Source organism: Phoenix dactylifera, chromosome 3 (genome assembly GCF_009389715.1).
Source record: "Phoenix dactylifera cultivar Barhee BC4 chromosome 3, palm_55x_up_171113_PBpolish2nd_filt_p, whole genome shotgun sequence".
NCBI lineage: Eukaryota > Viridiplantae > Streptophyta > Magnoliopsida > Arecales > Arecaceae > Phoenix > Phoenix dactylifera.
Genome location: NC_052394.1, coordinates 4739047 through 4762867, shown reverse-complemented (window position 1 = coordinate 4762867; position 23821 = coordinate 4739047). Strand labels below are relative to the sequence as shown.

The 23821-nt window shown below is 39.6% G+C and overlaps 1 protein-coding gene and 1 non-coding gene across 2 annotated transcripts; both read right to left on the bottom strand.

Annotated features, from left to right (window-relative positions):
• Nucleotides 1–357: 357 nt before the first annotated feature.
• Nucleotides 358–23041, bottom strand: LOC103702109 (proactivator polypeptide-like 1). The gene is made up of 6 exons (XM_026802622.2): nucleotides 22820–23041; nucleotides 19980–20078; nucleotides 16758–16951; nucleotides 16439–16636; nucleotides 1128–1187; nucleotides 358–778 (listed from the first exon to the last, which is right to left on the bottom strand). Exons 2-6 carry the CDS (start codon nucleotides 20071–20073, stop codon nucleotides 632–634), a joined length of 693 nt encoding a protein of 230 aa, XP_026658423.2. The 5' UTR covers nucleotides 20074–20078; nucleotides 22820–23041; the 3' UTR covers nucleotides 358–631.
• Nucleotides 23042–23090: 49 nt separating this feature from the next.
• On the bottom strand, nucleotides 23091–23172 carry TRNAS-UGA. Its single transcript has one exon. It is a non-coding gene; the product is annotated as a tRNA-Ser (tRNA).
• Between the last annotated feature and the right edge of the window lie 649 nt (nucleotides 23173–23821).

The window sequence follows — 23821 nt, the reverse complement described above, 5'->3', positions numbered from 1 at the left end:
ATTCAAGAACCAAGAGCGAGCCCCCCTCCAGCCAGATTCAAGTACTTAGGTGTCTCTGAGACTCTGAGGTAGTAAGCCGCTGCTCCAGTACCTTCAGTTGCTGTCACTGTGGAAGGCTGTTCTTCAAGTAGCTATAACTAAGCTTATATTTATATATTATTAATTTTAAAATAAGTAATATAAAAGATAATTCTAAATATCAATGCCCGCTGAATGAGTATCGACAAAGTCCATCCTAAATATTTGAGACAACCTCGAGATAGGAGGAACCCAAAAACAAAAAGTGGAAGACGAGATGGAACCTCACACGAAAACCCAGAGGCAATCCTGCGGTAGTGTGATCATTTGAAGCAGCACTCAAGAAACAAAGATACTTACAGGTTGAAGAAACTGCAATCTAGTAGACAAAAGATATCGTACACTGTGGGGATCTAAAGGACAAGAATACAATCCAATGGACGAGGCAATTTACAACCATGGCAAAATACAGACGTGAACTTTAAGATTACAAGCTTGACAACAATTGAGGGAAAAAGATTCCTCCATAGCAACTACTTTTCCCACTCCCCAGATCTTTTATACATTCATATTTGTTCTGCCTCCTTTGGGGTAAAACTATTCTTTCATAGCTTTAAGCAACAGCGAGGAATTCTGACCGAACCACCACTTCCCGACTAGCTTTGCATGCATGTATTGAAGTACAGACATCTGTTGTCTCAAGAAACTTAACAAGGTTTGCCATTATCAGTGGACCGTATTGGAAGACCAACCTCTTGCACTGCACACGGAAATAAAATAAGAAGAAGAAATCATGAGAGAAGGGGAAAAGCCCAAATATACATTAATAGGCAAAATTCAAGCAAAAAGTGACTAATGCCTCACTTCAGCGAAAAAAAAAATCCCCAACCAAAAAAAAAGGAAAAAAAAAAAAACTTAAAGGCCGTAAATACAAGGTCATCGTCACCTTCAGCAAGCCAAGGCCATGGGAGAAATTGCATTACAGATTTAACACCACAGATACCCAGTGATTACTAGGAACTCCAACAATATTTAAAGGTATTTGGTGATGTCAGGTCTCATGTCGCTTAACACTTGATTGTTTGGAAGATAGGTGCTATGTTACTTACCTGTTGCACAAAATTCTCCACCTTATTGCATCCTTTCAAAAGCATCTCAATTATCTCAAGCTGCAGATTTTTCACAGGAAAATATCTGGTCAGCATTAAGCAACATATATATATATCTATGTTTAAGCAACATTTGTGCCTCCGTAAATTCAAAGGAACAGATCCTGTGAGGTAAAGCTATAATTTTACACATCTTGTGCAGAGATAGTTGTATCTACTCAAACAGAGGCCATGGTCCAACAAAAAATGGGAGGTCACTAAACTGCATAGATCAACAAAGATAGCCAAAGATGCAACCACATCTTACATCTACTTGAAAAGAAAAACAGAGAACAAGGGTCAGGTATAATTAACGGGCAAAAAATGCAAAAGCACCCGGCACACTGACAGGGGACCCAGAAAAAGCAAAGCATGTATCTTGATTACCTCAAGAATAGTATTAAGAACATCGTTATTAACCACTAAAGGTGAAAAAAAAATTATTCTGACATGGCCAAGTTACTTTGTCCTTGGTTATACCATCCTGTATCATAAACTATGGCTTCGCCAACACCATACAATCCTGAGAATAAGCAAAGAACTAAAGGTCATGCATCCGTAAGTATTGACAGAGCATCCATTAATATCACTAAGCATTTTACTTTATACAAAATACCATGTATCAGAAACATTATTGAAGTTGTAATTCTAGAGCCCATTGAAAGAAGAAATGCCAGATATGTTATCATTTATGCAAGTTTAATGTTAATTTGTAATTTGCAGTGGAAATACATAGTAGCATGCCTAGTCTCAATGATATCATAGACTAAGCATGTATATGAGATGTAGGACTTACTGTATACGATGTATTTAGAAGAAAATGCAAAGTGTGTAACCAATTTGAGTCCTTGGCAAAATGATAGTTGTGGAGTGATTGATTAAAACCCCATTTGATTTTGATGAGCTCAAAGCATTTGAGTATATCTTGTGATTACTAATGAATTCAATTGAGTGTTTCAGTAAAAATCCTGTCCAAGTGTTTCTAGACTTGGTTCATAGTATTTTGGATAAGTTAAGAAGTCTGCATGAACCAATGTCTGAGACTCGAGTCGACTCCCGAGTATCACGAGTCGACTCCAAGCGTATCAAGTTCACTGGCACGAGCTCGAGTCGACTCCAGATCAGTACGAGTCGACTCCGACTGAGAACAGACAGAAGGACAGAAAGCTTCAACTCAGAGACTGTCAACGAGTCGACTCCCGAAGTGCGCGAGTCGACTCCAATGTTCAACGAGTCGACTCCAGGGTAGTAAGAGTCGACTCCAAGAGAAACACAAAGAAAAGTCAGAAAGCAGTTTTCGGACTCTGAGATTCGAGTCGACTCCCGCATTGCACGAGTCGACTCCGAGACTCCGCGACCATCAACAGACAGAAGACCAAGTTACTGCCTCTGAGATTCGAGTCGACTCACAGACAGCTCGAGTCGACTCCGAGACAAGCTTCACGTCAAAAGGCAGAAGACCAACTTTCGGAAACTGAGAGCCGAGTCGACTCCAAGACTGGATGAGTCAAAAGACAGAGAAACGGGAGTTCGGGCTCTGAGATTCGAGTCGACTCCTAGGACAGTCGAGTCGACTCGAGTGGACAAAATTCAAAATTGGATCCACGGACTTCAGTGGATGAGCCGACTCCAAAATTGCCAGGTCAGCTCCAGAAGTTGGCGAGTCGACTCCAGGTCAAGACGAGTCGACTCCCAGTCAAGACGGCAACTTTAATTCAAATTTGGAACAGTTGCCGAGTCGACTCCGGAAAAGCGTGAGTCGACTCCTGCTACAGCCGAGTCGACTCCTGATCGCGCGAGTCGACTCCAACCCACCAACGGTCATACTGTCAGGCTGCGCAGAGTGTGCAGAACGGCCAGAAAAAGCAGAGTAACGGCTAGTTTCCGTGGGGGTTGGCTTAAATAGCCACAGAGGACTGTAGCAAGAGGGAGAACAGATATTCCACTCCAAGCATTCAAGTTTTCAAGCTCTCCAAGTGCTCTTAAACGAAAAAGGAGAAATCTGCATTTACTGCTCCAACAACATCTTCCCAACAATCAAAGCTTCCTCCTCCTGCATTCAAGTCGACCACTCTTTCGAGAGGAGACCGGAGTTCCAGAAGCCATACCTCTTCACCAGCTTAAAAGCGTTTGAGGGCTTCTAACTCCTTTACGATTATATTGTTTTAAATCTGCTTTTTGAGAAGCTATTTTCTGTTTTCTTCTATCTCTTGTATTTACTTAATTCAATCGGGGGATTGAATCAAGAGGTTTAAGGTTGGTTGGTGAGCCAAGTTAAAACCAACGTGTGTAAGGGTTTGATTGTGAGCCCGGAAAAACAATCGGGGTTGGTTCTAGTCGGTGAGCCTGGGAAAACCGACCGAGTTCGTTGTGAGCTCGTAAAACAACAAGTTTGGTTGTGAGCTTGCAAAACAACCGGCTGTAATCCAAGGGGGTTATAGTGAAATTCCCAAGTGAGACTTGGGGAGTGGACGTAGGAGCAAGGGTTAGCTCCGAACCACTATAAAACTTTGTGTTTGTAGTGCATTGTATCTCATCTTCTTCCCCGCACATTACTCACAGCACTAGGCCTTAATTAAATAACTTGCTATAGTTTTTAATTAATCATCCACAAAGTTTTAATTAGTCAAATTATTTTAAAAACCCAATTCACCCCCCCCCCTCTTGGGTTGTCTATCTGGGCAACAAGTGGTATCAGAGCCAAAAACTCTTCCACTCAAGAGTTAAAAGATCAAAATGACAACCCCATTTAGATCTTCTCACATTGAGGGTCAGTCCACCCAAAGACCTCCTTTCTTCAATGGATCTGACTACTCATACTGGAAGGCTAGGATGAGAATATTCATCCAAGCCCAAGACTATGAGATGTGGTCCGTTGTAGTAAATGGGCCATACATCCCATCCATTTACGTAGATGGTGTTAAGGTACCTAAACTAGAAATGGACTGGGATGAACATGACATGAGGAAGGCACAATTAAACTCTAAAGCAATGAATGTCTTCTATTGTGCCTTAGACCGTAATGAATTCAATAGGATTTCAACTTGTAATTCAGCAAAAGAAATTTGGGACAGACTTGAAGTGACCCATGAGGGCACGAATCAAGTCAAGGAATCCAAAATAAACATCTTGGTTCATAAATATGAACTATTTAAAATGGATTCAAATGAAACAATCACATCCATGTTCACTAGGTTTACTGATATTGTCAATGGTCTAAAAAGCCTTGGCAAGAACTATACTAACAGTGAGCTTGTCAGGAAAATCCTTCGGTGTCTACCAAGGTCGTGGGAAGCTAAAGTGACAGCAATCCAAGAAGCCAAGGACTTGAACAAGCTACCACTTGAGGAGCTTCTTGGATCCCTCATGACGCACGAGCTCACCATGAAACAACACAACGAGGAAGAGTCCTCCCATAAGAAAAAGGTAATAGCCCTTAAATCTACTTCTTCTAACAAGGACTTGTCTTGCAGCAGCAGCAGTGAAGAAGAAGAAGACGAGGAAGATGGTGGTGAGGCTCTTCTTGTGCGCAAGTTCAAGAAATTCATCAATCACAAGAAGTCCTATCATCAAAGGAGAGGCCCCTCAAATTCCTACCGCAAAGACAAAGGTAAAAAAAGGGAAAATGAGGGGATTGGTTGTTACGAGTGCAAGAAGCCGGGTCACATAAGAGCGGAGTGCCCCTTACTGAAGAAGAAAATAGCTCCAGAAGTTGGCGAGTCGACTCCAGGTCAAGACGAGTCGACTCCCAGTCAAGACGGCAACTTTAATTCAAATTTGGAACAGTTGCCGAGTCGACTCCGGAAAAGCGTGAGTCGACTCCTGCTACAGCCGAGTCGACTCCTGATCGCGCGAGTCGACTCCAACCCACCAACGGTCATACTGTCAGGCTGCGCAGAGTGTGCAGAACGGCCAGAAAAAGCAGAGTAACGGCTAGTTTCCGTGGGGGTTGGCTTAAATAGCCACAGAGGACTGTAGCAAGAGGGAGAACAGATATTCCACTCCAAGCATTCAAGTTTTCAAGCTCTCCAAGTGCTCTTAAACGAAAAAGGAGAAATCTGCATTTACTGCTCCAACAACATCTTCCCAACAATCAAAGCTTCCTCCTCCTGCATTCAAGTCGACCACTCTTTCGAGAGGAGACCGGAGTTCCAGAAGCCATACCTCTTCACCAGCTTAAAAGCGTTTGAGGGCTTCTAACTCCTTTACGATTATATTGTTTTAAATCTGCTTTTTGAGAAGCTATTTTCTGTTTTCTTCTATCTCTTGTATTTACTTGATTCAATCGGGGGATTGAATCAAGAGGTTTAAGGTTGGTTGGTGAGCCAAGTTAAAACCAACGTGTGTAAGGGTTTGATTGTGAGCCCGGAAAAACAATCGGGGTTGGTTCTAGTCGGTGAGCCTGGAAAAACCGACCGAGTTCGTTGTGAGCTCGTAAAACAACAAGTTTGGTTGTGAGCTTGCAAAACAACCGGCTGTAATCCAAGGGGGTTATAGTGAAATTCCCAAGTGAGACTTGGGGAGAGGACGTAGGAGCAAGGGTTAGCTCCGAACCACTATAAAACTTTGTGTTTGTAGTGCATTGTATCTCATCTTCTTCCCCGCACATTACTCACAGCACTAGGCCTTAATTAAATAACTTGCTATAGTTTTTAATTAATCATCCACAAAGTTTTAATTAGTCAAATTATTTTAAAAACCCAATTCACCCCCCCCCCCTCTTGGGTTGTCTATCTGGGCAACAAGTGGTATCAGAGCCAAAAACTCTTCCACTCAAGAGTTAAAAGATCAAAATGACAACCCCATTTAGATCTTCTCACATTGAGGGTCAGTCCACCTAAAGACCCCCTTTCTTCAATGGATCTGACTACTCATACTGGAAGGCTAGGATGAGAATATTCATCCAAGCCCAAGACTATGAGATGTGGTCCGTTGTAGTAAATGGGCCATACATACCATCCATTTACGTAGATGGTGTTAAGGTACCTAAACTAGAAATGGACTGGGATGAACATGACATGAGGAAGGCACAATTAAACTCTAAAGCAATGAATGTCTTCTATTGTGCCTTAGACCGTAATGAATTCAATAGGATTTCAACTTGTAATTCAGCAAAAGAAATTTGGGACAGACTTGAAGTGACCCATGAGGGCACGAATCAAGTCAAGGAATCCAAAATAAACATCTTGGTTCATAAATATGAACTATTTAAAATGGATTCAAATGAAACAATCACATCCATGTTCACTAGGTTTACTGATATTGTCAATGGTCTAAAAAGCCTTGGCAAGAACTATACTAACAGTGAGCTTGTCAGGAAAATCCTTCGGTGTCTACCAAGGTCGTGGGAAGCTAAAGTGACAGCAATCCAAGAAGCCAAGGACTTGAACAAGCTACCACTTGAGGAGCTTCTTGGATCCCTCATGACGCACGAGCTCACCATGAAACAACACAACGAGGAAGAGTCCTCCCATAAGAAAAAGGTAATAGCCCTTAAATCTACTTCTTCTAACAAGGACTTGTCTTGCAGCAGCAGCAGTGAAGAAGAAGAAGACGAGGAAGATGGTGGTGAGGCTCTTCTTGTGCGCAAGTTCAAGAAATTCATCAACCACAAGAAGTCCTATCATCAAAGGAGAGGCCCCTCAAATTCCTACCGCAAAGACAAAGGTAAGAAAAGGGAAAATGAGGGGATTGGTTGTTACGAGTGCAAGAAGCCGGGTCACATAAGAGCGGAGTGCCCCTTACTGAAGAAGGGGAGTAAGTACAAGAAGAAAAAGGCACTTGTCACTACCCTATCGGACTCCGACTCATCATCCTCCTCATCAGATGAAGAACAAGAAGAGAAGGCCAATTTCTGCTTCATGGCCAACGAAAACGAGGTAACTTCCGATACGCATTTTGATTTTACATTTGATGAACTTTATGATGCGTTCAATGAATTAATGATTGAGTATAAGAATATAAATGTTAAAAACAGAGAACTAAAAGTAACTAACCAAACTTATATTCATAAGCATGATTCATTAATTAAGGATAAAGATAATCTTACCAAAGAAAATCTAGAACTTAAGACAAGCAACCAACTCTTAATTAAGAAGACTAACACCTTAACGAAAGATAATGAAAAACTAACTAAGGAACTTTCAGAACTTAAAAAATATAAACAAACCTTAGATAAGGATCTTACTAAAGAACTTAATGATCTAAAAGCCGAAAATCAAACACTAACTAAAGAACTTAACAAATACAAACCCTTAGTTGAACGATTTACCTATAGTTCTGAAAAATTAAACATGATACTAAATAGTCAACGTGCAGTGTTTAATAAAGCCGGTTTAGGATATAAACCAAGGAATAAGCAAAAACTTCTTAGTAACTTCTTTGTTAAAGCTGGGGAAACAAAAACTAAGAAAATAACCTGCTTTTGTTGTGGTACAGTAGGCCATAAAGCAAATGTATGTAATTTTAGGAAAAGTAAAACTAAAAGAAAAATTAAAAGGGTATGGGTTCCAAAAGGAACCAACTTGACTAACCATGAAGGACCCAAGAAAACTTGGGTACCTAAGATGACATGATTTGCTTGTGTAGGAGTGTCTTGCAGCCAAGGTCAACAAAAATTGCTGGTATTTGGATAGTGGCTGCTCAAGGCACATGACGGGTGATAAAGACCAATTTTTCACCCTTGAAGCTAAGAAGGGAGGTGCTGTGACGTTTGGAGACAACAACCAAGGTCACATCATTGGTATTGGTAAAGTTCAAATCACCCCTTCTACTTTTATAGATAATGTTAGATATGTTGATGGTCTTAAGCATAACTTGTTAAGCGTCAGTCAATTATGTGATAAAGGATATGATGTTATGTTTAAACCATCACTATGTATTATAACAAATCCTAATGATAATAGCTTAGTTTTTAAAGGGATTAGACGTGGAAATGTATATGTTGTAGACCTAGAAGATCTTGCAAAACATAACCAATGTCTAGTTGTAAATGAAACTAAAGATAATGATGCTAGTTGGTTATGGCACCGTAAGTTAGGTCATGCAAGCATGGACACAATAACTAAATTAGTTAAAAGAGACTCCGTGATAGGTTTGCCAAAATTAAAATTTGAAAAGAACAAAATATGTGAAGCATGTCAATTTGGCAAACAATCTAGGAACTCTTTTAAATCCATAAAATGTGTCTCTACCTCTAGGCCTCTAGAATTATTACACATGGACCTATTTGGTCCAACTAGAACAACAAGTCTAGGTGGAAATAAATATGGTCTTGTTATAGTAGATGATTACTCCAGGTACACATGGGTCATGTTCCTAGCACATAAGGATCAAGCATTTTCTATGTTTAAAAAGTTCCATAAGGAAGTAACAAATGCTAGAGAGTCTTCAGTCATAGCCATTAGAAGTGACCATGGTACCGAATTCGAAAATCAATTATTTGACGAATTTTGTAGTAAAAAGGGGATAACCCATAATTTTTCTACACCTAGGACACCACAACAAAATGGAGTTGTGGAAAGGAAAAATAGAACTCTAGAGGAAATGGCTAGAACGATGTTATGTGAAAGTAACCTCCCTAAGTACTTTTGGGGAGAAGCCATTAATACTTCCTGCCATATATTAAATAGAGTTTTATTAAGACCCATTATAAAGAAAACACCATATGAACTGTGGAAAAACAGAAAACCAAAGGTTAATTATCTTCATGTTTTTGGATGTAGGTGTTTTGTGCATAATAATGGGAAAGACAATCTAGGGAAATTTGACCCTAAATCTGATGAAGGAATATTCTTAGATTATTCTACAACTAGTAAAGCCTATAGAGTATTTAATAAAAGAACCTTAGTCATAGAAGAATCTATACATGTAGTATTTGATGACTCTAGTGACATCTCCTCTAGTAAGAAAGTTAATTTTGATGATGATGTTGAAATACTTGAGGAAAAGATAGATGAGATGGGATTACAAGATGATAATCAAAAGTTGATTGAAGGAGAATCATCAAGCCAAGAGGCTATTGTGGATCATGGGCTAACAAAAGCTTGGAGGTATGCTCACGGGCATCCTAAGGAACTCATTCTAGATGATCCATCTCAACCGGTTAGGACTAGAGCTTCACTAAGAAATCTAAATAGCCATCTAGCTTTTGTTTCACACTTTGAGCCCAAACATATAGAAGAAGCCAAAAATGATGTAAATTGGATAAATGCAATGCAAGAAGAACTAAACCAATTTACTAGAAACAAAGTGTGGGATCTAGTAGAGAGGCCTTCTGAATATCCAATTATAGGTACAAAATGGATATATAAAAATAAGCTAGATGAAAATGGAATTGTTATAAGGAATAAGGCTAGACTAGTGGCAAAGGGTTATAATCAAGAAGAAGGCATAGATTTTGATGAAACCTTTGCTCCCGTAGCTAGACTTGAGGCTATTAGACTATTATTAGCATATGCATGCTCTAAGGATTTCAAACTATTTCAAATGGATGTAAAAAGTGCATTTTTAAATGGGTATATAAATGAGGAAGTGTATGTAGAACAACCTCCTGGTTTTGAAAATCATCAATACCCTAATCATGTGTATAAACTGAACAAAGCACTTTATGGACTAAAACAAGCACCTAGAGCTTGGTATGAGAGACTTAGTAAATTCCTATTAGAACATGAATTCTCTAGGAGAAATGTAGATACAACATTATTTCTGAAAAAGAAAAATAAGGATATGTTATTAGTACAGATTTATGTTGATGATATCATTTTCGGTGCTACTAACAATTGCCTCTGCGAGGAATTTGCTGATTTGATGCAGAGTGAGTTTGAGATGAGCATGATGGGAGAGCTGAACTACTTCCTCGGGCTTCAAATCAAACAATCTGAAGGAGGCATCTTCATCAATCAAGCAAAATATATCAAGGAGATGCTCAAGAAGTTTGATATGGAGGGAAACAAGTCAATCAGCACCCCCATGAGCTCATCATGCAAGTTAGACCAAGATGAATCAGGTAAATCTGTAGATCAAAAACTTTATAGAGGTATGATAGGTTCTTTACTGTATCTTACTGCAAGTAGGCCTGATATTATGTTTAGTGTGTGCATGTGTGCTAGATATCAGGCTAATCCTAAAGAATCACACCTAGCTGCAGTTAAGAGAATCTTTAAATACTTAATTGGAACTAAGAACATAGGGCTGTGGTACTCTAAAGAATCTAGCCTAAACTTAATAGGGTACACAGATTCAGACTTCGCTGGATGTAAGCTTGATAGAAAAAGTACCAGCGGGTCCTGTCAATTTTTAGGAGAAAACCTAATCTCATGGTTTAGCAAGAAACAAAACTCGGTTGCATTATCCACTGCAGAAGCTGAATATGTTGCAGCCGGGAGTTGTTGTGCTCAAATCTTATGGATTAAACAACAATTAGAAGATTATGGCATTAAACAAGATAAAATCCCCATTAATTGTGATAATACAAGTGCCATAAATCTAACTAAAAATCCAATTCAACATTCAAGAACTAAACACATTGAGATAAGACATCACTTCATAAGAGATCATGTATTGAATGGTGATGTGTCACTCCAATTTGTTTGTACTGATAATCAATTAGCAGATATTTTTACAAAACCCCTAAGTGAAGAGAGGTTTAGTGTGCTTAGGAGGGGATTAGGAGTGATTGATCCATCCTAGTGGGTTTTTCACTAGATTAATTGATTTTGATGATTAGAATGAGGTTAAAATAGAGTTTCTATGCAGTGATCATCAAATCAGTCCTTAATTAGGTGATTTTCCCTCATTTGGCACGATTATGGCATGGTTTTTAGGTGCGTGTCAAGGTTAGAGACGACACGAGTAAGTTTCAGAGCCGGCTCCTGAGGGGGAGTCGACTCGCGCATATTCTGGAGTCGACTCGAGGTCGAGTCGACTCGCGACTCAGGGGAGTCGACTCGCAGTCGGGATCCGACTTTTTAACCCTAGGTTTGTCGTTTCGCAAACACTTTTCCTCAAGCCGCCACTGTTCACAAAGCCCTAGAGCCGACTCCTAGGTCATCCCCGATCGTCTCCAAGCCCTTTTCCCATCGATTTTTCGCCGGACATTGAGTTTTCGTCCGTTCCTAGGTCATTTCCGGTCCGTCCCGAGCTTCCTCTGTCGGTCCTTCACCGTCCTCTAGGTATTTTTCTTCCCGTTTAGGTCAAGATGCCTCGTAAGACCGTCGTTAGGAAGAGGTCCCGTCCCGAGGCCGGTCCCGAGCGGCGCTCCAAGGCGCGGCACGATCCCGCGAGGGAACCACCTCCGGATCGTTCCCCGCCTAGGGTGGTTCTCGTTAGGCCGTTGGCCGGGAAGGCCGTCACCTCCGGGAGGTTTGTCGATTTCTACTATCTCTCCCGGGAGGGGTTCACCATAGGCGATAGGCTTAGAGCCCAGGGCCTAGAGTACTTCCTCACCTTGGACCTTCCCACCTATCCTGGCCTAGTTCAAGAGTTTTACAGTACCGTCCATCAGGGAGATGGAGGTATCGAGGGCACGGTAGTAGGTGTCCCGTTGCGTGTCACAGAGGACCTCATTGCCCATATCCTTCACCTTCCATTAGTAGGGGTGGCTCCCGCACACCCTGAGGATAGAGTTGCGGCCCTTACGGTCGTCTTAGGGCATCCACCTCAGTCCCCCCTAGATGAGGTATCTGCTAGCTCACTTCCTATTGAAGTGAGAATCCTTTTGAGCATTCTGTCCAGGTCCATCTTTCCTAAGACAGGGAGATTTGATTTTGTGAATGAGAGGGACTTAGCTATTATGTCTTATATCCTTCAGGACACCCCGATCAACTTCCCAAAGCTCATTTATAGGTATATGTGTGAGCCCCTAGATAGACCTAGGCTCTCACTTCCGTACGGGATGTTATTCACTCTTCTTTTTAGGCAGTACGAGATTCCCATTCCTGAGAGGGAACCCTCTCGTGCCTTGCGATGGACTGATCGCTTATGTACGGGGACTATGCACAGGATGGGGTTTCGGAAGAGAGAAGGGATCTGGGTTAGGAAGTCCACTCTCACTGCTCAGACCACCAGACCATCACCCAGTCCTGAGCCAGATTCAGACTACCCAGACCTTCCAGACCATCCAGACCTCCCATCCACTCCTCCTGCTCCTACCACCTCTGCCAGACCTTCCTCCTCAGTTCCACCATCTATGGAGGTCCGTATTGATACAGAGCAGCTCCGGGAGCTGCGGCAGGAGATCGTCCGAGATCTAAGGGATGAGCTGCTTCGGGAGCTCCGAGGTGCGGTGCCTGCCCCCACTCCTGCACCCGTATCTTCTCAGTTGGTCCCTTCCTTGACAGCCGTGACTGACATGACGGCTCATGTACGGAAAGAGATCTACAATGTCCGGAGTTTGGTCCAGGCCCAGTTCCACAGCATGAGTGAGGTCACGAGCTTCACTCGGATGCGAGAGGAGATAGGTCGTGACATGCACACCACCACCGAGGGGGCCGAGCGCTTGGCGAATGTACTCATCGACAAGCTGGACGCACTTCAGACATCGGTGACTGGGCTTCAGGCGTCGGTGACAGAGCTCTCCACTACACACAGCAGAGCCACCACGTCTATTATCACGCAGCTCGGACATGTGACAGATGCAGTCACCCTCCTCATGGAGCAGAGCCGATTGAGAGGAGGAGCACCATCCTCGAGAGGAGGTGCCACATCCTCCAGAGGAGGAGATGCATCCTCGAGAGGAGGAGCCACACCCTCCAGAGGAGGAGATGCATCCTCGAGAGGGGGAGCTTCATCCTCGAGGAGGACATAGATGTGTTTGAGTTGTGTTTTGTCTTGCTTTGCTTTACTTATTGTATTCTCACATGTATTCACATTCATATCAATACAATGAGTAGACATTTTATCTTCAATTATGTGCCATTTGATGATTGGTTGTGCCATTGATTGTGTATGATTACCTCCTTTTTGGTATGATGACAAAAAGGGGGAGAAATATGTATAAAATATGTAAAAAGGGGAGAAATATGAAAAAAAAATATGTAAAAGAAATCAATGAAAATAAATAAAAAGATAAACTCTTAATAACACACACAAATTTGTTCTAAGTGGATTCGGTACCTCGAGGCTCATTATCTCTCTTTTGGGGCTCCTAATGGAGTAATCTCCAGAATCTATTCAAGGGATATTCGGAGATTAGCTGAATCCTACTCAAGAACAAATTGACAGATTTTCCCTCTAAAAAGATAAAATTCAGTTCAAAAACTTCAAAGCATTAAAAGGAAATTCAGAGAATCAAAACATAGTTGAATGCATATGTTGAGGGGGAGAATCTGAATTTTAATCAAGCTAAATCATTAATGACATATAAGCCAAATAATTGATTGCATAATATGAAGGCTTATATAATTCCAAATGAAAGGGAGAGCTTTAACTCCGAAATTTAATGTTTCACTCCTTTCAAACTTGGATAAATTAAATTATCAGACATTTGAATTCATTTATGGATTTTACTTCATTGTTTTATGAGCAATTCATTTTACATATACTCAAAGTTTTGTCATCATCAAAAAGGGGGAGATTGTGGAGTGATTGATTAAAACCCCATTTGATTTTGATGAGCTCAAAGCATTTGAGTATATCTTGTGATTACTAATGAATTCAATTGAGTGTTTCAGTAAAAATCCTGTCCAAGTGTTTCTAGACTTGGTTCATAGTATTTTGGATAAGTTAAGAAGTCTGCATGAACCAATGTCTGAGACTCGAGTCGACTTCCGAGTATCACGAGTCGACTCCAAGCGTATCAAGTTCACTGGCACGAGCTCGAGTCGACTCCAGATCAGTACGAGTCGACTCCGACTGAGAACAGACAGAAGGACAGAAAGCTTCAACTCAGAGACTGTCAACGAGTCGACTCCCGAAGTGCGTGAGTCGACTCCAATGTTCAACGAGTCGACTCCAGGGTAGTAAGAGTCGACTCCAAGAGAAACACAAAGAAAAGTCAGAAAGCAGTTTTCGGACTCTGAGATTCGAGTCGACTCCCGCATTGCACGAGTCGACTCCGAGACTCCGCGACCATCAACAGACAGAAGACCAAGTTACTGCCTCTGAGATTCGAGTCGACTCACAGACAGCTCGAGTCGACTCCGAGACAAGCTTCACGTCAAAAGGCAGAAGACCAACTTTCGGAAACTGAGAGCCGAGTCGACTCCAAGGAAGTTCGAGTCGACTCCAAGACTGGATGAGTCAAAAGACAGAGAAACGGGAGTTCGGGCTCTGAGATTCGAGTCGACTCCTAGGACAGTCGAGTCGACTCGAGTGGACAAAATTCAAAATTGGATCCACGGACTTCAGTGGATGAGCCGACTCCAAAATTGCCAGGTCAGCTCCAGAAGTTGGCGAATCGACTCCAGGTCAAGACGAGTCGACTCCCAGTCAAGACGGCAACTTTAATTCAAATTTGGAACAGTTGCCGAGTCGACTCCGGAAAAGCGTGAGTCGACTCCTGCTACAGCCGAGTCGACTCCTGATCGCGCGAGTCGACTCCAACCCACCAACGGTCATATTGTCAGGCTGCGCAGAGTGTGCAGAACGGCCAGAAAAAGCAGAGTAACGGCTAGTTTCCGTGGGGGTTGGCTTAAATAGCCACAGAGGACTGTAGCAAGAGGGAGAACAGATATTCCACTCCAAGCATTCAAGTTTTCAAGCTCTCCAAGTGCTCTTAAACGAAAAAGGGAAAATCTGCATTTACTGCTCCAACAACTTCTTCCCAACAATCAAAGCTTCCTCCTCCTGCATTCAAGTCGACCACTCTTTCGAGAGGAGACCGGAGTTCCAGAAGCCATACCTCTTCACCAGCTTAAAAGCGTTTGTGGGCTTCTAACTCCTTTACGATTATATTGTTTTAAATCTGCTTTTTGAGAAGCTATTTTCTGTTTTCTTCTATCTCTTGTATTTACTTGATTCAATCGGGGGATTGAATCAAGAGGTTTAAGGTTGGTTGGTGAGCCAAGTTAAAACCAACATGTGTAAGGGTTTGATTGTGAGCCCGGGAAAACAATCGAGGTTGGTTCTAGTCGGTGAGCCTGGGAAAACCGACCGAGTTCGTTGTGAGCTCGTAAAACAACAAGTTTGGTTGTGAGCTTGCAAAACAACCGGCTGTAATCCAAGGGGGTTATAGTGAAATTCCCAAGTGAGACTTGGGGAGTGGACGTAGGAGCAAGGGTTAGCTCCGAACCACTATAAAACTTTGTGTTTGTAGTGCATTGTATCTCATCTTCTTCCCCGCACATTACTCACAGCACTAGGCCTTAATTAAATAACTTGCTATAGTTTTTAATTAATCATCCACAAAGTTTTAATTAGTCAAATTATTTTAAAAACCCAATTCACCCCCCCCCCCCTCTTGGGTTGTCTATCTGGGCAACAATAGTAGAGTTAGAGATGAGTTGATCAAACCTTGTTTTTTATCCTTTCTTGTCTAAACTGCGTCAATAAAGATTTTGGAGGGTTGCTCTCTGGTCACTTAAACTTAACCAAGGCAATTAATGAAGGAGAGTTGATTTTAAAGTATGTCTTGTCTATAGTTGCTCAGGCAAGTACTCTGGAACCCATTTGAAAGGTTCAGCGTCAATTTGAGTGTCGACTGCACACAGTTCTTCAGCTTCCTTTCTTAGTTGTAACCAACATATGTATTTATAAGAAATAAAAATGTATTTTAAAGCTCGGAACATTTCTAGTCGTTGTAATTATGCTGAATAGAATAAGCTATTGCATCAAAGCTACATAGAATAGTCTATATTAGACACAAAGCAAATTTTTTTTATCAAATCTTCTAATTCTTCAGCCATCCAACAATATGATACCACACATAATTATACTGATACACGCGAAATGGCACCTTAATGTGACATGGTAAGCATATGAGCCGATAACTGACCAACACAGGCATAAAACATGATAATATAGTTCCTTGTGCATAGCATGACAATGCATTTTTACAAAGAAGTAATAAGTCAAACATGAACACATATGAAACTACATTGTTGCAGAGAGAGAAAAAGTTAGACATTTAGTAGCATATAATGACTATGATGGAAGTGAAGAACATAGTATGACAGATTTAGCTATGCAATAAAAAAATTAATGCTTTGGAGATGGGCTGCCGGATAATTCTGTTTCAGCATCTCCCGTCCAGCATAACAGAGATCATCGTTAGCTTAAGATGCAAGCAAGAACCTGGGTGTGAAACAGCATGGACCAAAAGGATACCAGTATACCTCTGTGTCAGGGTCTTTCAGTTTGGTAATAATTTCCACGACAGCATGATGGCAGATTGTACAGGCATCATCATGCTTTGGTAGAGGAACCAATACTATCTTCTCACAGAGATTCACCTTTTCACAAAATTGCTCTGGGCGTATTGTAGCAATTTCCATGAAGAAAAGAGGTGCATAATAGTCTACTAATAAAACACACTGCCAGGAAATTAAGTTTAAGGGCACAATATTAGCATGAAGTCATTTCAAAAAAAACAAATAAAGAAAGGTTCTTATACTTGGACTACAAACTTATATTGGCCAAATGAGACAAGCTTACCTGCTTCTCAAAAGAATGAAGCCGAGAACATGCTTGGTGAAGGGTATTGACAATCTCAATTTGGGTCTCATTCTCGCCAAGATAATATATAGCCTGGGAAGTAAACTCTTCACATAGTGTGCACGATTCCTCTTTCCTTGCAATTGATTCAGACATTCTATTTTCACTTTGTGTCTTGTAATCCATTGGCATAACTGGAAACACAGAAAATCACCCAACGTTACAAGATATCATGTTAATGGATTTTTCAAATCAATGTTCTAAAAACCAAACTGGACTAGCCAGTCGAACCACTTGAACCATCAACTAGTTAGGCCCCCCAAAACCAGATTGCAGAGAAAAAAGGCTTCTATCATTAAAACAGAATAAATTTTGGTTATAATGGAGATTTGTTTAAACCTTTCCAAGTTTGCACAAATCAAGAGGTTTTGTAATAGATAAAACTCGGCTTGTTGGTTTACAATTAGGAGTACGGTTTGGTTTTTGACTAAACTGCTCTCCCATTTGCATGAGAATGATTCCTTCTTCCTCTACAACATTGATGGAGGATGGAGGTGGAAGATAGCCAACACCACCAACGGCACCAGACATCAAGCACGCTTCCCCTATCTGTGTGTGTCTTTACCCCTCCTCCAGCCCCTCCCCACCCACCACCTAGTCCCCCTCTCGGGCCTCCCCCCCCACCTCCCCTCCCTCCCTCCCTCCCTCCCTCCAACCTCCTGACTGATGCCCCTCTCCCCCAACTTTTGGCCCTCTCAATAGCTAGAGCTTGGGAGTAGCATCACTTTCCTCTCTCTCTTTCTCTCTACCTCTTTGCTGTCAATCCACTTGGCAACCGTGGCCCACTGGTAGCCACACCAGGCCTCCTCGTCCTCTCCCTATCCCTCCCTCCCTCTTTGCACTCTCACTCATTCCCTCTCAGTCTCTATTACTCTTTTCATCCCCTTCCCACCCCTCATTGCATGAGACTATAACATCTTTAGCTTTTTACTCGATAAGCATCATTTACTGTGAATAGGTTCCTAACTGATAGTTTTGGCATATTGGAGGAAAAACCGACTCAATTTAATAGATTTGTTAAAATTAATAAAGTTAGGATTCTTTCTTCAAAGACACTTCATTCATGGATCCATAAAGAGTACTAAAAAATGTTAACAAAATGCTAACAAATCTTGGATTTTTATTTTTAAATTTTCTACATTTTTAATTTAATTAATTTTTTACATAAATAATGCACAATACATATATTTATCATGTCATCATAATATCATGGTTTGATTCCGGTTAACCCACTGAATGAGAGTAATTTATGATACAGTCACTTTTCAGATTTGATGAACGATCCAAGTTCTAAAATATTGCTTTAAATAAATAAAATGATTCGTATCACAAGCCCATACGAGAATAGTTTGGACCTTGGGATGTGTGTGTGCATGCACCAATGCATGTGTGTACACTCTCCATCCTTGATTCGATCGGGGAGAAGGAAGGAATTTCTTCAACCCACTCAACTTGAATCTCTCATGAAAACTATGGAAAAGTGGAAAAAGATTGACAAAAGTAGGGTTTACATCCCCTTTTCTTTTATTGATGATTTGTAAACTAGGACTCATAACATCTATTTATAATAATAAGATCCACCTTTGCACAATTTGGATCGGATTCCTCTCCTAGTTCTAGTGATCCTCTCGAATCAATCCTTTAACGCATTAATGTAATGAGATGTTTTATTTGTTTGTTCCAACATGAAATCTAACTATAAAAATTATTTGATAAACAAATAGATGCTTTAGCATTAAAAGACTTGCTAATTCATATCTTACTATAGACCAAAATAGATGCTTGGCTAAAACCTACAAAAATACTCATTTCAATTTAGTTGACAAATTGTATAATATTGAAGCAAAACAAAGCAGTTCCAAAAGCAGTTTTACACAAAAAAACATAGGATCAATATTCCTTAATTTTATCAATTCGATATTCAAAATTCTATAATAGAATAAAAAAGCTAGATTTTATTATGCGTTATGCTTCGTACCTACTTCATCGATCCCTGATATTGCAAGAAAGATAAGAGAAACATTGCTCTAAATTAGAAAAAGAAGTAAATTTTAAAGTATTTGCATTATGAAATTCTTCGCATTCCAACTTCCAAGCCAAAGGTGCCTATTGAGCTGAGTCAACTAAATCAATTGGAGTATGAAACATATAGTTCGTATCTTATGTCCATATTTCCAGATTGTTTGGTGTCTTAATATCTTTATCTTTGCTGAATGCAGTTCACATAAGATTGAATACACAAGGCCATTTTGTCACTGACAAATAAAATGATTATCTTTCTTAAGCCAACCTCTTCCATATCTAATACAAGCCTTCAAATAAGCTTCAAAATATGACCTTCAACATTTTATGTTAACTAAGTTCCTCTAGCAAGATGTATTTACTAAATCCAGTTTATCTGAATGAATTGCCTAGAAAATAAAGGCATTGACCAGGCCTAAAAACTAATACAGAACCATTTTTTAATATTGTAAACTTTAATATGAAAAGTTCATTAGTCAAACTAATTACCTATACGTGTAATTGTTTACAATACATTTTTAAAGACAAAATTTTGATGAATAGAAAACTTGATACTCAGCAAACTACAATGTACAAAAATAAGTAGAACTTCAAGGCACGCACACACACAAAAGAAAACAAGTTGCTTTTGGCACATGCCAATTTCTAATATTTTGATTAGTACTGAAAATATGTGAGTTTACAAGGTACCTCGATTGTATAGATTGTGTTATTATATAAAACCTTTTGATAATATTCTTCAATCTAAGGACAAAGTCGCATAAACCATATGTCCATATAAAATATTTTCCATTACATAGTAGATATACACATTGATAAAAGACATTCTCCACACAAATAAAATTTGAATGACTAAAAGCAGAAAAAGGAAAAAGGAAGAACCAAAAAGTAGTTTCAGTTAACTCACACTAACAAAACTGAAGCTGAAAGAGCTACCTCAATTATGCATATTGTATCTTGTTCTAATATTATTCATTCTAATCAAGATATCATTAATCATATTAGTTTTCTCAATTACTTAAATACTTGAACCACCTTTAGAATTTAATGTTAGATCAAAGATAAAAATGCTGATGAAAGGGGATGCCATAAATATAATACGAATGAAAAAGCTGTTAAAGAAAGATTACTCAGACTTACCCATGATATCCAAGGTTACCAAATTTCTAGCATTTGCACAGGTACAGCTGATGACCAGCATAAGAAGAAGCATGAACCTCATTCTCAAACACATTATACCTGTCAAATAAACTAATTGATGAATGCCATATTTACATGCATCAGATTATTTAAAAAATATATATTCCTACACCTAACACATAATTCATGGATATCACTCATTGGATTAGTGAACACAATTATTACAACTTATTTTGCCTTTAGGTAAACATGATAAAGTGGTCCTATATGCATACTTTTACATAAAATTGCGACAAAAAATGTACATGATTTAATTATCAATAAAAAAGAAATCAGTTCTGGTCCACATGAATAAGTATTTTAGTCACCAGAACAAAAGGTTTCAAAACATTAAGATGACAATCAAACCAGATATGTGCAGTGAACTTACATAAATTTGAACAACGATAGTTCTCCAAAGAAATAAATAAACAAAACCAAGAGGAGAAGATTTAGTCGATTATTAGAATGGACAACTAGTAAAGAAGCACCAAGTTAAGTCAACTGACAGATACAACTAAATCCCTTTTCAGGTTCCTACTGCATGGCATCAAAACATCAGATGTCCTGGTGACATCGGAATCATATAAGAGCAAACTCCCCAGACAAAGTTTTCATTAATTAATTTATTCAACCACAAACTTTAAGTTCCTTTCAAATATTACAAAAGATAAATTATAATCAATTCTTTTGATTTCTTTATCCCTTTCTCTTGCATAGTCTTCATGTTGCAGAGACATAAACTTAACCAATAGATGGTGTTAACTATGTGTCCTTCAATTGCAATCATTTCCAAAGGAAACATTAAACTTTTTCATTGTTATGTGATCATCAATTGCAAAGACAGAATTATCCAGCAGTTGCATGAAAACTGTCTTTTAAGATCATCAGAATACACACAACATTACTCTGCCATTGACACCAAAAAACTTTTGACTATTCCAAGCACCAAAGATCCAATTATATGACTTTTCAACAGAATAACAACGAAGTTCAGGTGGAGAATGAATCTAGAAGAAAACCTTTTCAAAATTTAGCCGATTTTACAAGTCACAAAAGGTCCCTCTATGGGAGTTGTATCCTGTTATTCCTTGAATGATTCTTCGAATCGATTCCCCAAAAAAAACAAAGGCCGCAGAATCTCTACAAATTGATCCTTTGGCAGCAATTTATACTATAATTCCAAAAGGGAATCAGATCAAACCTAACCATGAAAAACAGATGCCTACAAATACACCCCACACTAACTTAAGCATTTTGGATTGAAAATTTGAAATTGACAGAAATATATTCCAAGATCTGAAATTTCGTTGTTCCTCAGCCAATGCCCCAATTTTTTAAGACTTACAAACAAAAAACAGGTATACTTTTATGAGCTTAAAACCTAACCATCCTCACTCCAGCTGATATTCTAACTTCCAAGAATTTGTTCCAAACAGCAACTCCTTAAATAAAATGTTGACATATGTCAGTACCACATAAGAGAGCATCTGTTATGGTGTCACCGTAATCTGAATGCAAATAGCTCGTATAAGGGATGGTAAACCAAATCATGCAGACCAAGAGATGTAGCCTTCGCACTCACCCAGAATGTGAGTCACTCTGACACTAAGATCTACCCGGCATGTTGAGAATCTATTACAAAAATCAACCGCCTAACTTGAATCCTTCTAACACAAAGGCGCAATTACCATCCTTGACTCACACACTGACAGTTTTAACACTATTTGAAGAAGAAATTAGCAAAGTTGTAGCATCTTTCTCACTTAGAATGCTTAAAAGCAAAACTAGAAGCATATCCAGTATCCCTTGTCAGCCTCATTCCTAGTAGACCACACAAGGTATTGCTAAAAGCTCAATCAGCAAAAAGCCAAAGACCTTGACCCCCAAAGACTTTCTGTTTCACACAGGTAGATCAAATGAACATCTATCACAACATTACAGTTTGATACTAATGGAAGAAACTATAGAAAGAAATGCTCCACAGCACCTTAAGCATAACCAATCCAAAACATCACCACAAGAATAAGAGGTGCCAAAGTTCCCCTGCAGACACTACCATGAGGTGATAGCTTCTCTAACTGCCAAGGAATTAAAACATTGAACAGATGAAACACAATAAGGACAAAACTTCACTTTCCCGTTCAAAACACCTATAATCTACATCCAATTTTAACGAATTTCGTACGACGGACAAAGGAAAACTTAGAGGGAAGGAAAAAGCTCTGCGTGCAGTTTAGAAGAATGTCATATCTAGAAAGCAACAATCCAGACGATGAGCCATCCAGTCAAATCAATTTCTTTGCCCAAGTAAACTGTGACTCAGTATCGTCCACCCATTATTTTCTCTTCAAACTTGATCTTCTAAACCCAAAGCATAAATAAAAAAATCAATATAAAAGCAAAATAATCATTTCCACACGTCTCTATACTTAAATCAAGATAACATCGTGATATCAACAACTTAAACTCCAACTCAATCTCGACACAGTCACCAATTTGTCAAGACAAGACAAGCACCTAACACCCGATCTACAACAAATCCAAGCTACAAATATAGAAAGCAACATCTACAAACCATGGAAAGAACAATAATATCGCACCAAGATTTCAGCCACCGGTCATTCTCTCTATGTAGGTCATTACCGATAAAAAAAAAAGAAGACATCAGATCATTAAAACTACCAGCCACAACAAAATATTTTCAAAGAAATTGAGATCTTGAAACCCTAATTTGCAGATTGAGATGGACGAAAGATCGAGAAATTTATGGATGAAGAGAAAGCGATATAGATGGGAACCTTGACGGGAGAGGGGGGGGCGGGGGCTTCGGTATCTCCTCCTCTCGAAAGCCTCCGACGGGAGGGAAAGGGTTGACTTCTTATGATAGGGAGAGAGAGGGAGTGGAGAAAGCAGAGACGAGAGGCGGCTGCCGTCGCCATGGGGTAAAGATTGAATAAATTCCTCTACTTTCGCTGTCGTTAACCGGAACCCACGAGGAAGCGTGACGTTACTGGCTCTTAGTTAAATAGAAATTATTTAAAAAAAATAACATAAAAACAAGCCTTTTAACGTCGACAGCAGGGTTCGAACCTGCGCGGGCGAAGCCCAACAGATTTCAAGTCTGTCTCCTTAACCACTCGGACATATCGACATTTACTCTCAGCTTTATAGCATAATATATATGTAATAGTTTTAGGCCCTTCAACCACCCTTATCATTCATTCATGGTCCTAATGGAGAGAGATGAAAAGCTTTCCTACCCACTGATTGGCAAGTGTTTTTTTATGCTATCAGTTTAAATGTCTATATGTATCATCATGATCGCACTTCTTGTTTTCACAAATACAAATTTTGTATTTTAAAACATAATGTACTAAAAATGCAATGCAATATAATGTAATGCTGCATCAAAAATAATGTAATATAATACAATATATATATTCGTTTATACTTCAAGCCGATAACTAATTGATGATAGTCTTCGAATCTCCCTCAACAATAATATTGGAAGCAATGAAAACCATAGTTGCATAAACATGACCCTTCCAAATTCTCCTCACCTCCACTAGGGGGACAATGACATCATAAATTTGACATTACTCTATGGCTATGAGGGCAAATCTCTGACTTCGGATCATAAAGCCAACTCCATCTTTTGCGCCACTATCCAGAATGCTTTCATCAATATTGATCTTGAGAAAATTAGAAAATGAGAGCTCTCAGATAAAATATATCATCCTATAAGACACAAAGAGACGTACTGAAAGACTCAATTTCTCGGGTTGTCTCGATCAAGTGAG

What these genes read in the sequence shown, in the direction of transcription:
- LOC103702109 (XM_026802622.2), bottom strand. Translation starts at nt 20,073, where the DNA reads ATGTGTTTGAGAATGAGGTTCATGCTTCTTCTTATGCTGGTCATCAGC. An exon ending in TTCATTCTTTTGAGAAGCAG is followed by an intron (nt 16,637 to 16,757) that starts GTAAGCTTGTCT and finishes ATTTCCTGGCAG; the next exon opens with TGTGTTTTATTAGTAGACTA. An exon ending in TGGAGAATTTTGTGCAACAG is followed by an intron (nt 779 to 1,127) that starts GTAAGTAACATA and finishes TTCCGTGTGCAG; the next exon opens with TGCAAGAGGTTGGTCTTCCA.